At 44.5% G+C, this 21,150-nt stretch overlaps 1 protein-coding gene across 1 annotated transcript in view; it reads left to right on the plus strand.

Moving 5' to 3' along the window:
- The window catches only part of LOC117507641 (inositol 1,4,5-trisphosphate receptor type 1-like), a 535,403-nt gene that overhangs the window by 245,547 nt on the left and 268,706 nt on the right, over positions 1-21,150 (plus strand). The window contains exons 35-36 of the mRNA XM_034167459.1: positions 14,932-15,052; positions 20,064-20,248. Coding sequence (XP_034023350.1) covers positions 14,932-15,052; positions 20,064-20,248 — 306 coding nt within the window. The remainder of the gene's footprint in view (positions 1-14,931; positions 15,053-20,063; positions 20,249-21,150) is intronic.

The following is a 21,150-nucleotide window of genomic DNA, read 5'->3' on the forward strand; positions in this document are numbered from 1 at the left end:
GCTCCACAGCCTCAGCGCTCCGTGTGGCAACAGCTCCCCCTGCTGATGTTGTTAGGGAGACGAGCAGGGCCAAAAGGAGATCAGATGACAGAATGAGGAGGCTGGCCCGCGGGGAGTGTTTTCTCTGCAGCTCAAAAGAGCATATACAGAAAAACTGCCCCAAACAGCCAAAACGACAACACTCGCCTTTAGAGACTGGGCTAAGGGTGGGTCAGAACATTCACGTGGAACATACACGCATATCTGCACGTCTTCCAGTTACGATCCTGAGTGGGGATCTAACCCTTCAGGCCCCAGCACTGGTGGACACGGGGTCAGAAGGGAATCTGCTGGACAGCAGATGGGCATGGGAAGTAGGGCTCCCTCTAGTGGCGCTCCCTTCACCATTGAAGGTGCGGGCCCTAGATGGCACCCTTCTCCCTTTTTTCACACACAAGACACTGCCAGTAACTTTGGTAGTGTCTGGGAATCATCGGGAGGAGATTGAGTTCTGTGTGACTCCTTCTACCTCCCGCGTGATTTTGGGCTTCCCATGGATGATTAAACACAATCCTCGTATTGATTGGCCGTCTGGGGTTGTGGCTCAGTGGAGCGAAACCTGCCACCGGGAGTGTTTAGGATCCTCGGTTCCCCCCGGTTTGAATGCTAACGAGGAGGTAAAAGTTCCCCCCAATCTGACGGCGGTGCCGATCGAGTACCATGATCTTGCTGACGTTTTCAGCAAAGATCTGGCGCTCACCCTTCCCCCGCACCGTCCTTACGATTGTGCCATTGATTTGATCCCGGGCGTTGAGTACCCGTCCAGCAGGCTGTACAACCTCTCACGTCCTGAGCGCGAATCAATGGAGACCTACATCCGGGACCAGCTGCCGGGCTGATCCGGAACTCCACCTCCCCGATGGGTGCTGGTTTCTTTTTTGTGGGCAAGAAACACGGCGGACTCCGTCCATGCATTGATTACAGGGGGCTGAACGAGATTACGGTTCGCAATCGATACCCGTTGCCCCTGTTGGATTCAGTGTTCACGCCCCTGCATGGAGCCCAAATTTTCACTAAATTAGATCTTAGGAATGTGTATCACCTGGTTTGGATCCGGAAAGGAGACGAGTGGAAGACGGCATTTAACACCCCGTTAGGTCACTTTGAGTACCTGGTCATGCCGTTCGGCCTCACTAACGCCCCCGCGACGTTCCAAGCTTTGGTAAATGACGTCTTGCGGGACTTCCTGCACCAATTTGTCTTTGTATATCTGGATGATATACTCATCTTTTCCCCGGATCCTGAGACCCATGTCCAGCATGTACGTCAGGTCCTGCAGTGGTTGTTGGAGAACTGGCTGTTTGTGAAGGGCGAGAAGTGTGAGTTCCACCGCACTTCTTTGTCCTTCCTGGGGTTCATCATCTCCTCCAACTCCGTCGCCCCTGATCCGGCCAAGGTTGCGGCGGTGAGAGATTGGCCCCAACCCACAAGCCGTAGGAAGCTGCAACAGTTCCTCAGCTTTGCAAATTTCTACAGGAGGTTCATTAAGGGCTACAGTCAGGTTAGTAGTCCCCTGACAGCCCTAACCTCCCCAAAAGTCCCCTTCACCTGGTCGGATCGGTGCGAAGCCGCGTTTAGGGAGTTGAAATGTCTTTGTATATCTGGATGATATACTCATCTTTTCCCCGGATCCTGAGACCCATGTCCAGCATGTACGTCAGGTCCTGCAGTGGTTGTTGGAGAACTGGCTGTTTGTGAAGGGCGAGAAGTGTGAGTTCCACCGCACTTCTTTGTCCTTCCTGGGGTTCATCATCTCCTCCAACTCCGTCGCCCCTGATCCGGCCAAGGTTGCGGCGGTGAGAGATTGGCCCCAACCCACAAACCGTAGGAAGCTGCAACAGTTCCTCAGCTTTGCAAATTTCTACCGGAGGTTCATTAAGGGCTACAGTCAGGTTAGTAGTCCCCTGACAGCCCTAACCTCCCCAAAAGTCCCCTTCACCTGGTCGGATCGGTGCGAAGCCGCGTTTAGGGAGTTGAAATGTCGGTTTTCGACTGCACCAGTTCTGGTGCAGCCCGATCCTTGTCGCCAGTTTGTGGTTGAAGTGGATGCCTCTGACTCAGGGATAGGAGCCGTGCTGTCCCAGAGTGGGGAGTCCGATAAGGTTCTTCACCCTTGTGCCTACTTTTCTCGCAGGTTGACCCCGGCAGAGCGGAACTATGACATGGGCAATCGGGAACTCCTTGCGGTGAAGGAGGCTCTTGAGGAGTGGAGACACCTGTTGGAGGGAGCTTCGGAGCCATTCACGGTTTTCACAGACCATCAGAACCTGAAGTATATCAGGACCGCTAAGCGGCTGAACCCCAGGCAAGCCCGCTGGTCACTGTTCTTCGGGCGTTTTGACTTCCGGATCACCTATCGCCCCGGGACCAAGAACCAGAGATCGGATGCCTTGTCCCGGGTACACGAAGACGAAGTCAAAACAGGGCTGTCGGATCCTCCGGAGCCCATCATTCCTGAGTCCACTATCGTGGCCACCCTCACCTGGGACGTGGAGAAGACCGTCCGGGAGGCCCTGGCACGGAGCCCGGACCCAGGAACCGGTCCAAAGAACTGCTTGTACGTCCCACCAGAGGCCAGGGCTGCGGCCTTGGACTTCTGTCATGGTTCCAAGCTCTCCTGCCACCCAGGGGTGCAAAGAACCATGGCAGTGGTCCGGCAGCGCTTCTGGTGGGCATCTATGGAAGCCGACGTCCGGGAATACATCCAGGCCTGTACCACCTGTGCCAGGGGCAAGGCGGCCCACACAAAGACTCAAGGACTCCTTCAACCGCTTCCGGTGCCTCGTCGCCCCTGGTCCCACATCGGCCTGGATTTTGTCACGGGCCTCTCGCCGTCCCAGGGCATGACCACCATCCTCACGATAGTGGACCGATTCTCCAAGGCGGCCCACTTCGTGGCCCTCCCAAAGCTCCCAACGGCCCAGGAGACTGCAGACCTCCTGGTCCACCACGTCGTCCGTCTGCATGGGATACCAACTGACATTGTCTCGGATCGTGGTCCTCAGTTCTCCTCACAGGTTTGGAGGAGTTTCTGCAGAGAACTGGGGGCCACCGTGAGCCTCTCGTCCGGGTATCACCCACAGATGAATGGACAGGCAGAGCGGGCGAACCAGGAACTCGAACAGACCCTCCGCTGTGTAACATCCGCGCACCCGACGGCCTGGAGTACCCATCTGGCCTGGATCAAGTACGCTCATAACAGCCAGGTGTCTTCTGCCACCGGCCTCTCCCCGTTTGAGGTGTGTCTGGGGTACCAGCCCCCATTGTTCCCCGTGGTGGAGGGAGAGGTTGGTGTGCCCTTGGTCCAGGCCCACCTGTGAAGATGCCGTTGGGTGTGGTGCACCGCCCGTTCTGCCTTGTTGAAGGCCTGGACGGCGTTCCCCGGCCCCTGCATACCAGGTCGGGCAGGAGGTGTGGTTATCTACCAAGGACATCCCTCTCCAGGTGGACTCTCCAAAACTGAAGGACATGTACATTGGCCCCTTCAGGATCCTCAAAGTCCTCAGTCCGGCCGCAGTGAAGCCGGGAGTTGGAGCTTCACTGCGGTATTCCACGTCTCCAAACTGAAACCACACCTCACCCCTCTGTGCTCCCGGACCGGCGCCGCCTCCTGCCCGGATCATCAACGGAGAGCCGGCTTGGACGGTCCGCCGGCTCCTGGACGTCCGTCGGATGGGCCGGGGTTCCAGTACTTGGTGGACTGGGAGGGGTATGGACCCGAGGAATGCTCCTGGGTGAAGAGGAGCTTCATCCTGGACCCGGCCCTCCTGGCCGACTTCTACGCCCGTCATCCCGACAAGCCTGGTCGGGCACCAGGAGGGGGGGGGGGGTCCTGTTGTGTGGGCCGCCCGAAGAGGAGGTACTGCTGGCCCACTACCAGAGGGCGCCCTGCCTGAAGTGCGGGCTTCAGGCACAAGAGGGCACAGCCGCCTCACTGGAGCAGCTGGGAGTGACAGCTGTCTCTCATTACCACCTGACAGCTGTCACTCATCACCACATCATCATAAAAGCCGGACAGCAACTCCACCTCCTTGCTGAGATATCTTCAAACCAAGAAGGTAAATTCTCAGCCGTTGTTGTGCTGACGCATGTTACTTGTTTTCGTGTGTGTTGAACTGTTTGCAGGTGTCTTGATCGCTACTTTCAGCTGGAGGCTGGGTTCGCGGATGGTGGAGGAGTGACGCACTTCATTCCTCACTCCGAACTTCAATAAGTAGGAATACAGACTCTGCATAAACTGTGTACTTGAGGTGGAGGTATCTTTCCCATCTGACTAATACAAGAAGATTTGCTGACTGTTTGTTGGGTGTGTGCTCACACCCACCCCTTGATTGTTTCTGCTTCCTGCCAGCAGTACCAGATCCGACAGCCGGAGACGGTGACCACCTGGGGACTCGGGACTTGGCGGCTCCAGTATTCTCCGGGTTCGGTGGTGGTGGAAATTGTGTGGGTGCCAGCTCCTCTCTGGACGGATGTCTTCTATCCTCGAGCCTGCCCACACGTCACCTTGTATATTTTGATTGTAACACAAATTCTGTGTCTGTCTGTATTCTCGTTGTGCACATTTCACAACAGTAAAGTGTTGTATTTTGGCTCATCTATTGTCCGTTCATTTACGCCCCCTGTTGTGGGTCCGTGTCATTACACTTTCCCAACATAAACCCGTCTCCCTGCAGCAGAGTTGCACTGATGAGATGGCTGGTGAAGGAGAATCTTTCCCTCGTGTGTCCTAATATGGTGTCACAGACCTACAGAGAGAAGAATAAAAAAAACAACTTTTAGTACCACAACATCCAATGTTTAACCTGCTCCCATAAAATAAAGGTTTACTTTGTCATTTTCACCATTTTAAAAACATTTCTTGTGTTAACGTGATGTCTCATGGATCAAGATTCTAAGCACAAATATAATCCTATTATCTAAAATTAAAATGATGCTTTAAACCTGAAGGAAAACTATGCAGTCCAAAAACAAACAAACAAAAAAACATTTACAAGCATGCGCCACAAGAGGGCAGATGGCTCACACCGCCGACCTGTTCTCACAACAAAAATGGAGGCTGTCAACCTGAGAATACTGATTTCTTTCATCAGTACAATCTCACCTCTTCTGCGATCTTCTGATGGTTCTCTGGACTCAGGACCTGATGTCTTTTTGTGTTCGATGGGAGCTGCTCTCCAAACTGCTTAGCTCAACCATTGACTGGAGAGAATTTCTGCAAATGACATAATATGTCCAAAAATAACAAAAAATAAAGATTAATAATAAAGGCAGAAATAATAATAATAATAATAATAATAATAATAATAACCTGATCAGTTGGATGCAGCCATCCAAATCAATGGTTTTCATTTGTATCTTGGCGTGAATTATGCCATGGAAAAGTTGCAGGAAGAACTTGAAGTCCAGACATTCCGTGATCATCTGCAGAGCTGCTAGCCTGCTCCGCTTAGCATAGCAAGAGTGGGAGAAGCCCCGCCCTGATCACTTTCCTGCTGCTGTATCTGTATCAGTCAGATCCACTGTATCCTCTTTTTCTCTTCCAGTGAACGCCTTGAGAACGGGTTAGTTTGTAATGAAATAACCACGTTTTTGTGGATCCACTGGCAGATACCGGTAGGAGAGGGAAAAGGCTTCTTCTTCTGTTGAGGTTATTGGTAGTTTGCAAACCAAGACGGTGCATTACTGCCACCAACTGGCACATACGATCAACCTGCTCGCTGTGACGGCGTGTATATGATTGACAGCGCCAGTTGTCCAGTCACATGAGGAAAAGAAACACTAAAACAATACAGTTCGCTGTCAATAAAAAAATGGGAGTGTCCAGGCGCAGTTCTGTGTGCCCTGAATGCAAAATTGAACAAACAAACAGAGAGAAGCATCAAGTCACATGTTGGGTACAAGTTCAAGGCTTTACGTTGACTGCTGTTAAACCAGCGTCCCTCTTAATAAATGACGTATTCAAACATCTTAGTTATTAATCCGTACGTTGTGAAACTCCTTTTATTAAATGATGACAGGTACTGACAGGCTATCATTTTATGGTAAAAGTACATGCTTAATTCCATTTTTTAATATAATATAATGAGAAATTTTGCTATGTTTATAGATTTTCCTCTGTCAAATTTTACAGGGGGCGGTGCCCCTATTGACAAACTGTCACTGATTAAATCTCTGTTTGTTTGGTTCCAGAAGGCGCAGGCAGACATAAAAGATGGATAAAAATATGCATTTCTTTTTTGTAGATTTACTTTGTCAGTATTTCTGGAATTGTGATGAATTATTCTGTAGTTAAGCAGAATAGGGTGTGATTAACCGACCTGGGCCCAAAGGGACTGGCCTGGTTCCGCAAAATATTTTGAAGTGATAATTGGATTAGGGTCTGCAAAAAGGCACTGGATGTATGTACGTTTTCTCCAGTAGTGATGTCATAGCCCTGCCTCTGTAACCTCAGCTGGTTATAATGAATTACATGTTATTGTTGTTAACAGTGTAATTTATTTCTGTTGGAACCCGACCCACATCTGACAGAATAATGACCGAATCTGGCGCTTTTAATGTCTCTGTTATTCCCGTCCTAAACAAAACCATGTGAACAGAAAGAAAGCCCCGGTCACACAGCACTAACGAAGGACACCAAAGCCAAAACGAAACAAGAAATCTGGACGTACGTTGACTTTCGGAGACATCGTTTAGCCATCGTCCATGCCGTTCCTGTAGCTGGCACTTCGTCAGAATTTTCAGATTGTGGTAAAATGCGAATGAATCCCGAAGGCAACCTCAATTTGTCCTTATTCTGTTTTGCTTTCTGTCTTGACGGTTCCTCATCATTTGCATAGCTCCGTCAGCGTTCTGTTTGAGTGTTGTCCAGCTTCATCCATCCTTCCAACTCCGACGTCTTGTACGAACATCAACGATATCTGAACGGATCAGTAACTAAAGATCTGACGAGCTGAACGTGACTTGTCCATGTGTGGGATGAAAAGCAGCGTTGTCATACAGAAACAATAGCAGCAAGAATGTTTTATCAACTACTTTATCTACGCACGTTTAAGCCATCTGTGGCTGGAGAGGCTGTGCGCACAGCCGCAAACAGCTGTGCTCATCTTTGCATGCCGTCTGTGACTGGAACGTAGGTGTGTGCACATGTTGTTGTTGTGAAGACAAAGCTGTTGTCAAGACAACCAGATCTCACACCTGCAGGTGCTGTGGAGAGCACAGAAATGATCACAGGCTGGCACTTGGTCTGATACTTGCTGTGAAGTCACGTCATCATGAATGTTTTGTTTTGATTTTGTTTAAAGCGTCATGGTCACCATTCGCTTAGTTTTTCTTTTGTTAGTTTTGGTTTTGTTTCATTCTTTTATGTGCTCTGGACTCACTTTTCGGTGACGGGAGAAGGGCCAGCTCATTCGTCCACTTTTTCTTGGCGATTTGTGACTTTGTGACTTTTTTCCTTCATTCAGCTATCGCCATGTGCCGTGTGACCGGGCCCGTAGATCCCATATTTTCTTTCTTTTTTTATTAACAAAAACAAGCATTTGCATTGTGAAGCAAACCTTGTTTTGGAAGATTACATCTGGAAATACTTTAATTCCTTATCTTGGAAATAGCTTATGAATAAACAAAGAAGTCCCTATGTGTTATAATACAGTTAGGAATGCACCGATCCACATTTTTTCACTTTCGATGCAATCTCGATACCTGAAGTTGGATATCTGCCGATACTGATACTATTCCGATACCAGAGCTCTGTTTGATTTAATATTATTATTATCATTTGTTGTTGATTTTATATGAGGATATGTTGTGGATATGTTGTGCATCTTCATGATGAAGTGGTATAGAGAAGGATTTTCTTAAAAAGAAGACCTGAAATTTCAGCTACAGTTTGCCAGAAGGTACAACTAAGATGCACGATGTTTTGGGGAAAGAATTAAGTACTTGTTTTATTGTTGTGTCAGTGGCTGAAATCTCATCTCTTGAACACCAGAAATTAAAATTAAAAGAAAACATGTGCACGTTTTATTAATTCGAGGGCTCAATTAAAGGAAAACGTGCACAGGAATTATCACGGCCAGGAAGATTTGCACACGTTTTATTAATTTGAGAGCACGTTTTATGAATTTGTGGGTTCAATTAAAGGAAAACGCGTACACAAATTATCATGGCCAGAAAATAATATCACTTTAAGTGACCTCTCTCTGGTTCCGTCGTATCCGAACATGGTGGGAAAATAAAGGAGTTCCTGAAAGAAAATGCTCACAGAGGTCAGCAAGTCTGCAGGAGTGTGCAAAGAAAAACTGTGTCACAGATCATTATAACAGGCAGGATAAGACACCTCCAGGAGGGGCCAAAACCTTGGAAGTGAGGCTTTTCTCCGAAACCAGTAGTTTACTGGCAAACAAAACTTACTGGAAACAAGAACTTATCTCGGGTGTGTGAAGTTTAATTTATTTCAACAATTAATTTTTCCACACAAGGCCAGTTGATATTGGGTAACTTTTGAAATGTTTTTTAAGGTTTCTTGGGCCCTGTCACAGTAATTCTTCTTATTTCTCCTCATGAACTTGTGTGATTACGTCACCATTAATGTCCTCTCTTCTCTTCTTTAGGTGTGCAACAGTACCAGTGACAGGAAGCATGCCGACACCATGCTGGAGCGTTACGTAACTGACACCATCATGAGCATTGTCACATGTTTCTTCAGCTCACCTTTCTCTGACCAAAGCACAAGTCTGCAGGTATTCCAGATGCAGGACTGTAACACTGGAAATACATACATTGCAAAAGGTTTTGAAATAACAATAATCATTTGCTTTAGGGTGGTTTTTGCTGCATGATTACTGAGATAAGTCAGCGATACATTAGTTTAAATAACGTGTTTTCATATAGTGTTTTTTATGGAGTGATACGTTAGTTTACGTTGCTTTAAAGTTATTTAAGCTAACGTATCACTCCATAAAACAAATTGAAACTTTTCTTATGAGTGATAAGTTAATTTAAATAACTTTAAGATAATGTATCACTCCATAAACGAGTAAACATAAACTTTTGTATGGAGTGATACGTTAGTTTAAAAATTGAAACACACAAATCAAATCAAATCAATTTTATTTATATAGCGCCAAATCACAACAACAGTTGCCCCAAGGCGCTTTATATTGCAAGGCAAAAGCCATACAATAATTACATAAAAACCCCAACGGTCAAAACGACCCCCTATGAGCAAGCATTTGGCGACAGTGGGAAGGAAAAACTCCCTTTTCACAGGAAGAAACCTCCAGCAGAACTAGGCTCAGGGAGGGGCAGTCTTCTGTTGGGACTGGTTGGGGCTGAGGGGAGAGAATCAGGAAAAAGACATGCTGTGGAAGACAGCAGAGATCAATCACTAATGATTAAATGCAGAGTGGTGCATACAGAGCAAAAAGAGAAAGAAACACTCAGTGCATCATGGGAACCCCCCAGCAGTCTAAGTCTATAGCAGCATAACTAAGGGATGGTTCAGGGTCACCTGATCCAGCCCTAACTATAAGCTTTAGCAAAAAGGAAAGTTTTAAGCCTAATCTTAAAAGTAGAGAGGGTGTCTGTCTCCCTGATCCGAATTGGGAGCTGGTTCCACAGGAGAAGAGCCTGAAAGCTGAAGGCTCTGCCTCCCATTCTACTCTTAAAAACCCTAGGAACTACAAGTAAGCCTGCAGTCTGAGAGCGAAGCGCTCTATTGGGGTGATATGGTACTAAGAGGTCCCTAAGATAAGATGGGACCTGATTATTCAAAACTTTATAAGTAAGAAGAAGAATTTTAAATTCTATTCTAGAATTAACAGGAAGCCAATGAAGAGAGGCCAGTATGGGTGAAATATGCTCTCTCCTTCTAGTCCCTGTCAGTACTCTAGCTGCAGCATTTTGAATTAACTGAAGGCTTTTCATGGAACTTTTAGGACAACCTGATAATAATGAATTACAATAGTCCAGCCTAGAGGAAATAAATGCATGAATTAGCTTTTCGGCATCACTCCGAGACAAGACCTTTCTAATTTTAGAGATATTGCGCAAATGTAAAAAAGCAGTCCTACATATTTGCTTAATATGCGCATTGAAGGACATATCCTGATCAAAAATGTCTGTAAGACATTCCTGCAGTTTAACTAATTGGTGTGTGTCCTCTGGCTTCATGGATAGATAAAGCTGGGTATCATCTGTGTAACAATGAATATTTAAGCAATGCTTTCTAATAATACTGCCTAAGGGAAGCATGTATAAAGTGAATAAAATTGTTCCTATCACAGAACCTTGTGGAACTCCATAATTAACCTTAGTCTGTGAAGAAGACTCCCCGTTTACATGAACAAATTGTAATCTATTAGATAAATATGATTCAAACCACCGCAGCACAGTGCCTTTACTTTAACCTGACTGAAACTCTTCAAATAGACCATTCCTCTGCAGATGATCAGTTAGCTGTTTTACAACTACCCTTTCAAGAATTTTTGAGAGAAAAGGAAGGTTGGAGATTGGCCTATAATTAGCTAAGATAGCTGGGTCAAGTGATGGCTTTTTAAGTAATGGTTTAATTATTGCCACCTTAAAAGCCTGTGGTACATAACCAACTAATAAAGATAGATTGATCATATTTAAGATCAAAGCATTAATTAATGGTAGGGCTTCCTTGAGCAGCCTGGTAGGAATGGGGTCTAATAGACATGTTGATGGTTTGGAGGAAGTGACTAATGAAAATAACTCAGACAGAACATTCGGAGAGAAGCAGTCTAACCAAATACCAGCATTACTGAAAGCAGCCAAAGATAACGATATGTCTTTGGGATGGTTATGAGTAATTTTTTCTCTAATAGTTAAAATTTTATTAGCAAAGAAAGTCATGAAGTCATTACTAGTTAAAGTTAAAGGAATACGCGGCTCAATAGAGCTCTGACTCTTTGTCAGCCTGGCTACAGTGCTGAAAAGAAACCTGGGGTTCTTATTTTCTTCAATTAGTGATGAGTAGTAAGATGTCCTAGCTTTACGGAGGGCTTTTTTTTATAGAGCAACAGACTCTTTTTCCAGGCTAAGTGAAGATCTTCTAAATTAGTGAGACGCCATTTCCTCTCCAACTTATGGGTTATCTGCTTTAAGCTGCGTGTTTGTGAGTTATACCACGGAGTCAGGCACTTCTGATTTAAGGCTCTCTTTTTCAGAGGAGCTACAGCATCCAAAGTTGTGCTCAATGAGTATGTAAAACTATTGACGAGATAATCTATCTCACTCACAGAGTTTAGGTAGCTACTCTGCACTGTGTTGGTATATGGTATTGGAGAACATAACAAAGAAGGAATCATATCCTTAAACCTAGTTACAGCGCTTTCCGAAAGACTTCTACTGTAATGAAACTTATTCCCCACTGCTGGGTAGTCCATTAAAGTAAATGTAAATGTTATTAAGAAATGATCAGACAGAAGGGGGTTTTCAGGGAATACTGTTAAGTCTTCAATTTCCATGCCATAAATCAAAACAAGATCTAAAATATGATTAAAGTGGTGGGTGGACTCATTTACATTTTGAGCAAAGCCAGTTGAGTCTAGTAATAGATTAAATGCAGTGTTGAGGCTGTCATTCTCAGCATCTATGTGGATGTTAAAATCGCCCACTATAATTATCTTATCTGAGATAAGCACTAAGTCAGACAAAAGGTCTGAAAATTCACAGAGAAGCTCACAGTAACGACCAGGTGGATGATAGATAACAACAAATAAAACTGGTTTTTGGGACTTCCAATTTGGATGGCCAAGACTAAGAGTCAAGCTTTCAAATGAATTAAAGCTCTGTCTGGGTTTTTGATTAATTAATAAGCTGGAGTGGAAGATTGCTGCTAATCCTCCCCCTCGGCCCGTGCTACGAGCATTCTGACAGTTAGTGTGACTCAGGGGTGTTTACTCATTTAAACTAACATATTCATCCTGCAGTAACCAGGTTTCTGTAAGGCAGAATAAATCAATATGTTGATCAATTATTATATCATTTACTAACAGGGACTTAGAAGAGAGAGCCCTAATGTTTAATAGACCACATTTAACTGTTTTAGTCTGTGGTGCAGTTGAAGGTGCTATATTATTTTTTCTTTTTGAATTTTTATGCTTAAATAGATTTTTACTGGTTGTTGGTGGTCTGGGAGCAGGCACCGTCTCTACGGGGATGGGGTATTGGGGGGATGGCAGGGGGAGAGATGCTGCAGAGAGGTGTGTAAGACTACAACTCTGCTTCCTGGTCCCAACCCTGGGTTGTCACGGTTTGGAGGGTTTAATAAAATTGGCCATATTTCTAGAAATGAGAGCTGCTCCATCCAAAGTGGGATGGATACCGTCTCTCCTAACAAGACCAGGTTTTCCCCAGAAGCTTTGCCAATTACCTATGAAGCCCACCTCATTTTTTGGACATCACTCAGGCAGCCAGCAATTCAAGGAGAACATGCGGCTAAACATGTCACTCCCGGTCCGATTGGGGAGGGGCCCAGAGAAAACTACAGAGTCCGACATTGTTTTTGCAAAGTTACACACTGATTCAATATTAATTTTAGTGACCTCCGATTGGCGTAACCGGGTGTCATTACTGCCGACATGAATTACAATCTTACCAAATTTACGTTTAGCCTTAGCCAGCAGTTTCAAATTTCCTTCAATGTCGCTGGCTCTGGCCCCCGGAAGACAATTGACTATGGTTGCTGGTGTCGCTAACTTCACATTTCTCAAAACAGAGTCGCCAATAACCAGAGTTTGTTCCACGGCGGGTGTATCGCCAAGTGGGGAAAAACGGTTAGAGATGTGAACGGGTTGGTGGTGTACAGGGGGCTTGTGTTTAGGACTACGCTTCCTCCTCACAGTCACCCAGCCGGCCTGCTTTCCCGGCTGCTCGGGATCTGCTGGGGGGCAACTAACGGCTAAGCTACCTTGGTCCGCTCCGACTACAGGGGCCTGGCTAGCTGTAGGATTTTCCAAGGTGCGGAGCCGAGTCTCCAATTCGCCCAGCCTGGCCTCCAAAGCTACGAATAAGCTACACTTATTACAAGTACCATTACTGCTAAAGGAGGCCGAGGAATAACTAAACATTTCACACCCAGAGCAGAGAAGTGCGGGAGAGACAGGAGAAGCCGCCATGCTAAACCGGCTAAGAGCTAGTAGCTGCGCTAAGCTAGCGGATTCCTGAAAAACACACAAAGTGAATAATGTGAAAATAATTTAGAGGTAATTCAGCAGAGGGAGTGCTTTAGTTAAGGCACGTGAAGATTACACTGGGAAACAAATCGTTATCTAGTTATCTCCATCAATCTAACTACGCAGATTAAACAGCTAACAGATACAGCAAAACACCGCTGTGCTCCAGAACAGGAAGTGATACAATACCGCAGTGAGAACCAACCACCCAAGATGTCAGACTCCAGAAAAATTGTTTAATTGTGTACGAGGTCTATTAGATAAGAAACCGACACTTTTATTTTTTTTTTAACTATATGGATTTGAATGACGTGCGATTACACCAATCATGCTTGAACCCTCGTGCGCATGCGTGAGTTTTTTCACGTGTGTCGGTGACGTCATTTCCCTGTGGGCAGGCCTTGAGTGAGATGTGGTTCAGCCCTCTCGGCTGAATTCCTTTGTTTCACACTGTGCTCAAGACGGCGCGCGTTGCTTTATCAAAATTTTTTCTGGACCTGTGAGGAATATCCGAGTGGACACTATTCGAGAAATTTAGCTGGTTTTTGGTGAAAAGTTTAACAGCTGATGAGAGATTATGGGGTGTTTCTGTCGCTGTAAGGACTTCCCACAGAGCGGGACTTCGCGCAGCGCTTCCAGGCGCCGTCGTTGGCCTGTTTTGACCTGAAAACATCCTAATTTAAGGCTTAATTCACCCAGGACATCGTGAGAGAACAGTGAAGATTCAGAAGAGGCCGGCATGAGGACTTTATGCGGACATTCCACTGTTTAAGGACATTTTTTAATGAAAGACGTGCGCGCAAATTCGCCGAGTCGTTTCCGTGATGACTCGGCGAATCTGTGTGCGCTGCGAGAGGAAAAACACCTCTGTGTTGAAAACCATTTGTAAAATTCAGGCGGCTTTTGATGGCTTTCAACAAGTGAGTAACTGAGAAATTGTTTAACAGCTTGGGCATGTTCCAACTTGCCCGTTAAGGTTTCCAACGGAGGTGTTTTTCCTGTCCCGACCCCCCGTGGTCGGGTCCGGCCCGACATGCGACTGCCCGCATGTTCTTTCATTACAAAATGTCCGTTAACAATGGAATGTCCAAATAAACTCCTCATGCCGACTTTTTCTGAAAGTTCTCTGTTCTCTGACGACTTACTGGGTCAACAGAGGCTGAAATGTGGAAGTTTTCAACTTGAAATGGCGAGACGCTGCCGCCTTGAAGCGCAGATCGCCATCAGGCGCCGTGGGCCGTCCTTAAAGCGACACTACCAGACCAAAATCTCTCATCAGCCGTTAAAATTTTTACCGAAAACCAGCTGAATTTATCGAATGGTGTCCACTCAGTTGTGCCTTACAGTTTTTGAAAAAATTTTGATCAAACAAAGCAGCAGTCTCTGAGCCATTCCCAAACAATGAAAAATCGACGAGAGGGTGGGTGACTCCTCACTCAAAGACTGCCCACAGGCGAATGACGTAATCGACAGGCGTGAAAAAACTCTCGCATGCCCACGGGGGTTCAAGCATGTCTGATGTAATCACACGTGATTCAAATCCATATGGTGTTTGAAAAAAATAATAAGGTTGGATACTTTTCTAACAGACCTCATATATATATATGTGTATATAAATTATGCCCTGTGTGATTGTCCTTTTCCTGACCTTCTTTCTTTTTATTTATTTCTTTTTACTGCATTACAGACTCGTCAGCCAGTATTTGTCCAGCTGCTACAGGGGGTGTTCAGGGTGTATCACTGTAACTGGCTGAACCCTCTTCAGAAGGCCTCAGTTGAAGCTTGCATTAAAGTACTCTCTGACGTGGGTGAGCCAACCACACAAAAGTCTTAAGTACTTGTATCATTTTAAAAGTCTTCACTGAAATTGACTAACTTCATTTGGAGAGAGAGATAACCAAACCATAAATGAAGATTTATCCAAATGACCCAAGGAACCAAACACATTGACTATGGAGCTGCACACACAAAGAACTATCAACACAGAACACAAGAACAAAAAAACTAATTCCAGACATCATCCAAAACAAGGCTGTCTTAAATCAAATCAAATCATTTTTATTTATATAGCGCCAAATCACAATAAACAGTCGCCCCAAGGCGCTTTATATTGTAAGGCAAAAGCCTTAATTATAATTACAGAAAAACCACAACGGTCAAAACGACCCCCTATGAGCAAGCACTTGGCGACAGTGGGAAGGGAAACTCCCTTTTAGCAGGAAGAAACCTCCAGCAGAACCAGGCTCAGGGAGGGGCAGTCTTCTGCTGGGACTGGTTGGGGCTGAGGGGAGAGAATCAGGAAAAAGACATGCTGTGGAAGAGAGTAGAGATCAATCACCAATGATTAAAAGCAGAGTGGTGCATACAGAGCAAAAAGAGGTGAATAAAAAGAAACACTGGGTGCATCATGGGAAACCCCCAGCAGTCTAAGTCTATAGCAGCATAACTAAGGGATGATTCAGGATCACCTGATCCAGCCCTAAGTATAAGCTTTTTCAAAAAGGAAAGTTTTAAGCTTAATCTTAAAAGTAGAGAGGGTGTCTGTCTCCCTAATCCGAATTGGGAGCTGGTTCCACAGGAGAGGAGCCTGAGAGCTGAAGGTTCTGCCTCCCATTCTACTCTTACAAACCCTAGGAACTACAAGTAAGCCTGCAGTCTGACAGCGAAGCGCTCTATTGGGGTGATATGGTACTATGATGTCCCTAAGATAAGATGGGACCTGATTATTCAAAACCTTAGAAGTAAGAAGAAGAATTTTAAATTCTATTCTGGAATTAACAGGGAGCCAATGAACAGAGCTGCAGCATTTTGAATTAACGGAAGGCTTTTCAGGGAACTTTTAGGACAACCTGATAATAATGAATTACAATAGTCCAGCCTAGAGGAAATAAATGCATGAATTAGCTTTTCAGCATCACTCTGAGACAGGACCTTTCTAATTTTAGAGATATTGCGCAAATGTAAAAAAGCAGTCCTACATATTTGCTTAATATGCGCATTGAAGGACATATCCTGATCAAAAATGTCTGTAAGACATTCCTGCAGTTTATCTAATTGGTGTGTGTCCTCTGGCTTCATGGATAGATAAAGCTGAGTATCATCTGCGTAACAATGAAAATTTAAGCAATGCTGTCTAATAATACTGCCTAAGGGAAGCATGTATAAAGTGAATAAAATTGGTCCTAGCACAGAACCTTGTGGAACTCCATAATTAACTTTAGTCTGTGAAGAAGATTCCCCATTTACATGAACAAATTGTAATCTATTAGACAAATATGATTCAAACCACCGCAGCGCAGTGCCTTTAATACCTATGGCATGCTCTAATCTCTGTAATAAAATTTTATGGTCAACAGTATCAAAAGCTGCACTGAGGTCTAACAGGACGAGCACAGAGATGAGTCCACTGTCTGAGGCCATAAGAAGATCATTTGCAACCTTCACTAATGCTGTTTCTGTACTATGATGAATTCTGAAACCTGACTGAAACTCTTCAAATAGACCATTCCTCTGCAGATGATCAGTTAGCTGTTTTACAACTACCCTTTCAAGATTTTTTGAGAGAAAAGGAAGGTTGGAGATTGGCCTATAATTAGCTAAGATAGCTGGGTCAAGTGATGGCTTTTTAAGTAATGGTTTAATTACTGCCACCTTAAAAGCCTGTGGTACATAGCCAACTAATAAAGATAGATTGATCATATTTAATATCGAAGCATTAATTAACGGTAGGGCTTCCTTGAGCAGCCTGGTAGGAATGGGGTCTAATAGACATGTTGATGGTTTGGAGGAAGTGACTAATGAAAGTAACTCAGACAGAACAGTTGGAGAGAAAGAGTCTAACCAAATACCAGCATTACTGAAAGCAGTCGAACATAAAGATATGTCTTTGGGATGGTTATGAATAATTTTTTCTCACTCAACAAAAATATAAACGCAACACTTTTGGTTTTGCTCCCATTTTGTATGAGATGAACTCAAAGATCTAAAACTTTTTCCACATACACAATATCACCATTTCCCTCAAATATTGTTCACAAACCAGTCTAAATCTGTGATAGTGAGCACTTCTCCTTTGCTGAGATAATTCATCCCACCTCACAGGTGTGCCATACCAAGATGCTGATTAGACACCATGATTAGTGCACAGGTGTGCCTTAGACTGCCCACAATAAAAGGCCACTCTGAAAGGTGCAGTTTTATCACACAGCACAATGCCACAGATGTCGCAAGATTTGAGGGAGCGTGCAATTGGCATGCTGACAGCAGGAATGTCAACCAGAGCTGTTGCTCGTGTATTGAATGTTCATGTCTCTACCATAAGCCGTCTCCAAAGGCGTTTCAGAGAATTTGGCAGTACATCCAACCAGCCTCACAACCGCAGACCATGTGTAACCACACCAGCCCAGGACCTCCACATCCAGCATGTTCACCTCCAAGATCGTCTGAGACCAGCCACTCGGACAGCTGCTGAAACAATCGGTTTGCATAACCAAAGAATTTCTGCACAAACTGTCAGAAACCGTCTCAGGGAAGCTCATCTGCATGCTCGTCGTCCTCATCGGGGTCTCGACCTGACTCCAGTTCATCGTCGCAACCGACATGAGTGGGCAAATGCTCACATTCGCTGGCGTTTGGCACGTTGGAGAGGTGTTCTCTTCACAGATGATGCGAAGGAGATGTGTTGCACTGCATGAGGCAAATGGTGGTCACACCAGATACTGACTGGTATCCCCCCCCCTCCCCCCCCAATAAAACAAAACTGCACCTTTCAGAGTGGCCTTTTATTGTGGGCAGTCTAAGGCACACCTGTGCACTAATCATGGTGTCTAATCAGCATCTTGGTATGGCACACCTGTGAGGTGAAATGGATTATCTCAGCAAAGGAGAAGTGCTCATTATCACAGATTTCGACTGGTTTGTGAACAATATTTGAAGGAAATGGTGATATTGTGTATGTGGAAAAAGTTTTAGATCTTTGAGTTCATCTCATACAAAATGGGAGCAAAACCAAAAGTGTTGCGTTTATATTTTTGTTGAGTACTCGGCTCAATAGAGCTCTGACTCTTTGTCAGCCTGGCTACAGTGCTGAAAAGAAACCTGGGGTTGTTCTTATTTTCTTCAATTAGTGATGAATGGTAAGATGTCCTAGCTTTACAGAGGGCTTTTTTGTAGTGCAACAGACTCTTTTTTCAGGCTAAATGAAGATCTTCTAAATTAGTGAGACGCCATTTCCTCACCAGCTTACAGGTTATCTGCTTTAAGCTGCGAGTTTGTGGGTTAAACCACGGAGTCAGGCACTTCTGATTTAAGGCTCTCTTTTTCAGAGGAGCTACAGCATCCAAAGTTGTCTTCAATGAGGATGTAAAGCTATTGACGAGATAATCTATCTCACTCACAGAGTTTAGGTAGCTACTCTGCACTGTGTTGGTATATGGCATTGAAGAACATAACAAAGAAGGAATCATATCCATAAACCTAGTTACAGCGCTTTCAGAAAGACTTCTACTGTAATGAAACTTATTCCCCACTGCTGGGTAGTCCATTAAAGTAAAAGTAAATGTTATTAAGAAATGATCAGACAAAAGGTGTTTTCAGGGAATACTGTTAAGTCTTCAATTTCTATGCCATATGTGCCATAAGGTGGTGGGTGGGCTCATTTACATTTTGAGCGAAGCCAACTGAGTCTAACAATAGATTAAATGCAGTGTTGAGGCTGTCATTCTCAGCATCTATGTGGATGTTAAAATCACCCACTATAATTATCTTATCTGAGCTAAGCACTAAGTCAGACAAAAGGTCTGAAAAATCACAAAGAAACTCACAGTAACGACCAGGTGGACGATAGATAATAACAAATAAAACTGGTTTTTGGGACTTCCAATTTGGATGGACAAGACTAAGAGTCAAGCTTTCAAATGAATTAAAGCTCTGTCTGGGTCTTTGATTAATTAATAGCTGGAGTGGAAGATTGCTGCTACTCCTCCTCCTCGACCCGTGCTTCGAGCATTTAGGGGATAACAGTTTTCAGCTGTGATGATAAGTTTGGCTGAAAGGACGTAACAGGTCAGATTAAAAGGCGTTATATTTACTCTGTGCTGTTTGTAACTTTTCAGCCTTTTGCTGCTACATCGATTAGCTGTTATACTGGTTATGCACATGCTCCACATCTCTGTTTTGTGGAAGGATTACAGCACCACATGCAGGGCTGGTATATGTATTACAGTGTTTTCCAGCAGTTTCACTGGACCCATGTGGGCAGAGATATTTCTTGAAATGGTGCCGTTTTTAATGAACACTTTTTGTAGAGGACAAAAACAAAAATAAAATAGCATAGGGAAAGTTCGGTTTCTGTATGGACAAGGCCTAAATTGCGCTTAGCTGTGAGTGAAAGTGTGAATGAGTTTGTCTGTCAACATGTGCTAACATCACCTCTCATCCAACAGCTGGTGGAATAGGCTCTAGCCCCCCATGACCCTTAATTGGGTCTAGAAAATGGATGGATGAATGGGCTGTGCTCGATGCAGAATTTTGTCAGGCAGGTTAGCTGTAGGCAGTGTCCCTGCTCAATGACTTGAAGGGTCTAGTGTGCTAGTCTATAGTGCTTTAAGATGACTTCAGTTTGGAGTTTATGCACAACCCTGCAGAAAGGATTTTGTATGACTTTCACTGCAAAAAAAGGTGAAAATGGTTAAGAGAATAGGGTCAATAAGGGAGACACTGTTTATTAAAAATAACCCATTTTCTGTTTGTGACTCTCTTTCACTTACAAAGCCTGATCTGATGTTGTCATTCCTTACAACATTTGTTCCTTTTTTCCAGCTAAGAGCAGAGCCATTGCCATCCCTGTGGACCTGGACAGTCAGGTGAACAACCTGTTTGTCAAGTCAAACAATGTTGTGCAGAAGAGCATCCTGAACTGGAGATTGTCTGCCAAAAACACATCGAGACGAGACTCTTTGCTGACGACCTCCAAAGACTATCGAAACATCATAGAGAGGCTTCAGGTCAGTCAAAATACGATTTCACTTTTCCACTTTTTGTCCAAGGAGACATTATTAGAGGCTAAATGGTATGGACTTTTTGGGAGAGTGGAAGGTGGTGGGGGCGATACAATACTGTTATTAGAGAGAAAACAACTTTTGATACCAATATGTCGATATATAAAACATTGAAAATTATTCGTGAAGTTTATTATATGTAACTATAAATATAACCAATGACCAACAAACATTGTCACATTGCTTTCACTAGGTTTGGCAATCGCCATGTTGCTTTGCTCAGTATATGCATAAAATACACTTCTCATCAATTTTGGCCCTGCCTAGCTTCTGCGATGACTTATCTGTTAATACCACAAAATGCCTACTGTTTGAAAATGAAAGGCAGCTGCTAGCTTTGCTGCTTGGCTGAATAAAAAGTCTGCAGGTCATAGAGCTTTCACTTATCATGTATCCCTGTTTTGTGGAATGATCTCCCTGTGTCAATAATACAGTCAGATTCTGGAGAGACTTTCAAGTCTAGACTTAAAACACATTTATTCTCCCTCTCGTTTGGCTAGCATACTGGCATAGTATGGTACTATGCTTCTTATCCTTTTAAAGTCATTTTATTATCAACGGAACAGTTCTCGGCCTCAACTTCATCTAAATTCTGGATTTGTTAGTGAAACTTAGGGCTAGCGTCTAGCGATCGCCTAAGTAAATTCTTTTTCCTGGAGATTTACTGCTGATAAATTATGCCTTAGGTATAGTTTTTCCTGCTGACGGATTCTGCTCTTTTTCTCTCTGTCCAAGGTAATGTGCAAGAATCCTGTGCAAGATTGACATCTCCAAGCCACAGGGTGCCAGACTGATCGTGAGATGCCAGACCTGAAGCTGGTGCTGCACACTGCAGTCTGCATTTGGAA

The sequence above is a fragment of the Thalassophryne amazonica genome, chromosome 3 (genome assembly GCF_902500255.1).
Source record: "Thalassophryne amazonica chromosome 3, fThaAma1.1, whole genome shotgun sequence".
NCBI lineage: Eukaryota > Metazoa > Chordata > Actinopteri > Batrachoidiformes > Batrachoididae > Thalassophryne > Thalassophryne amazonica.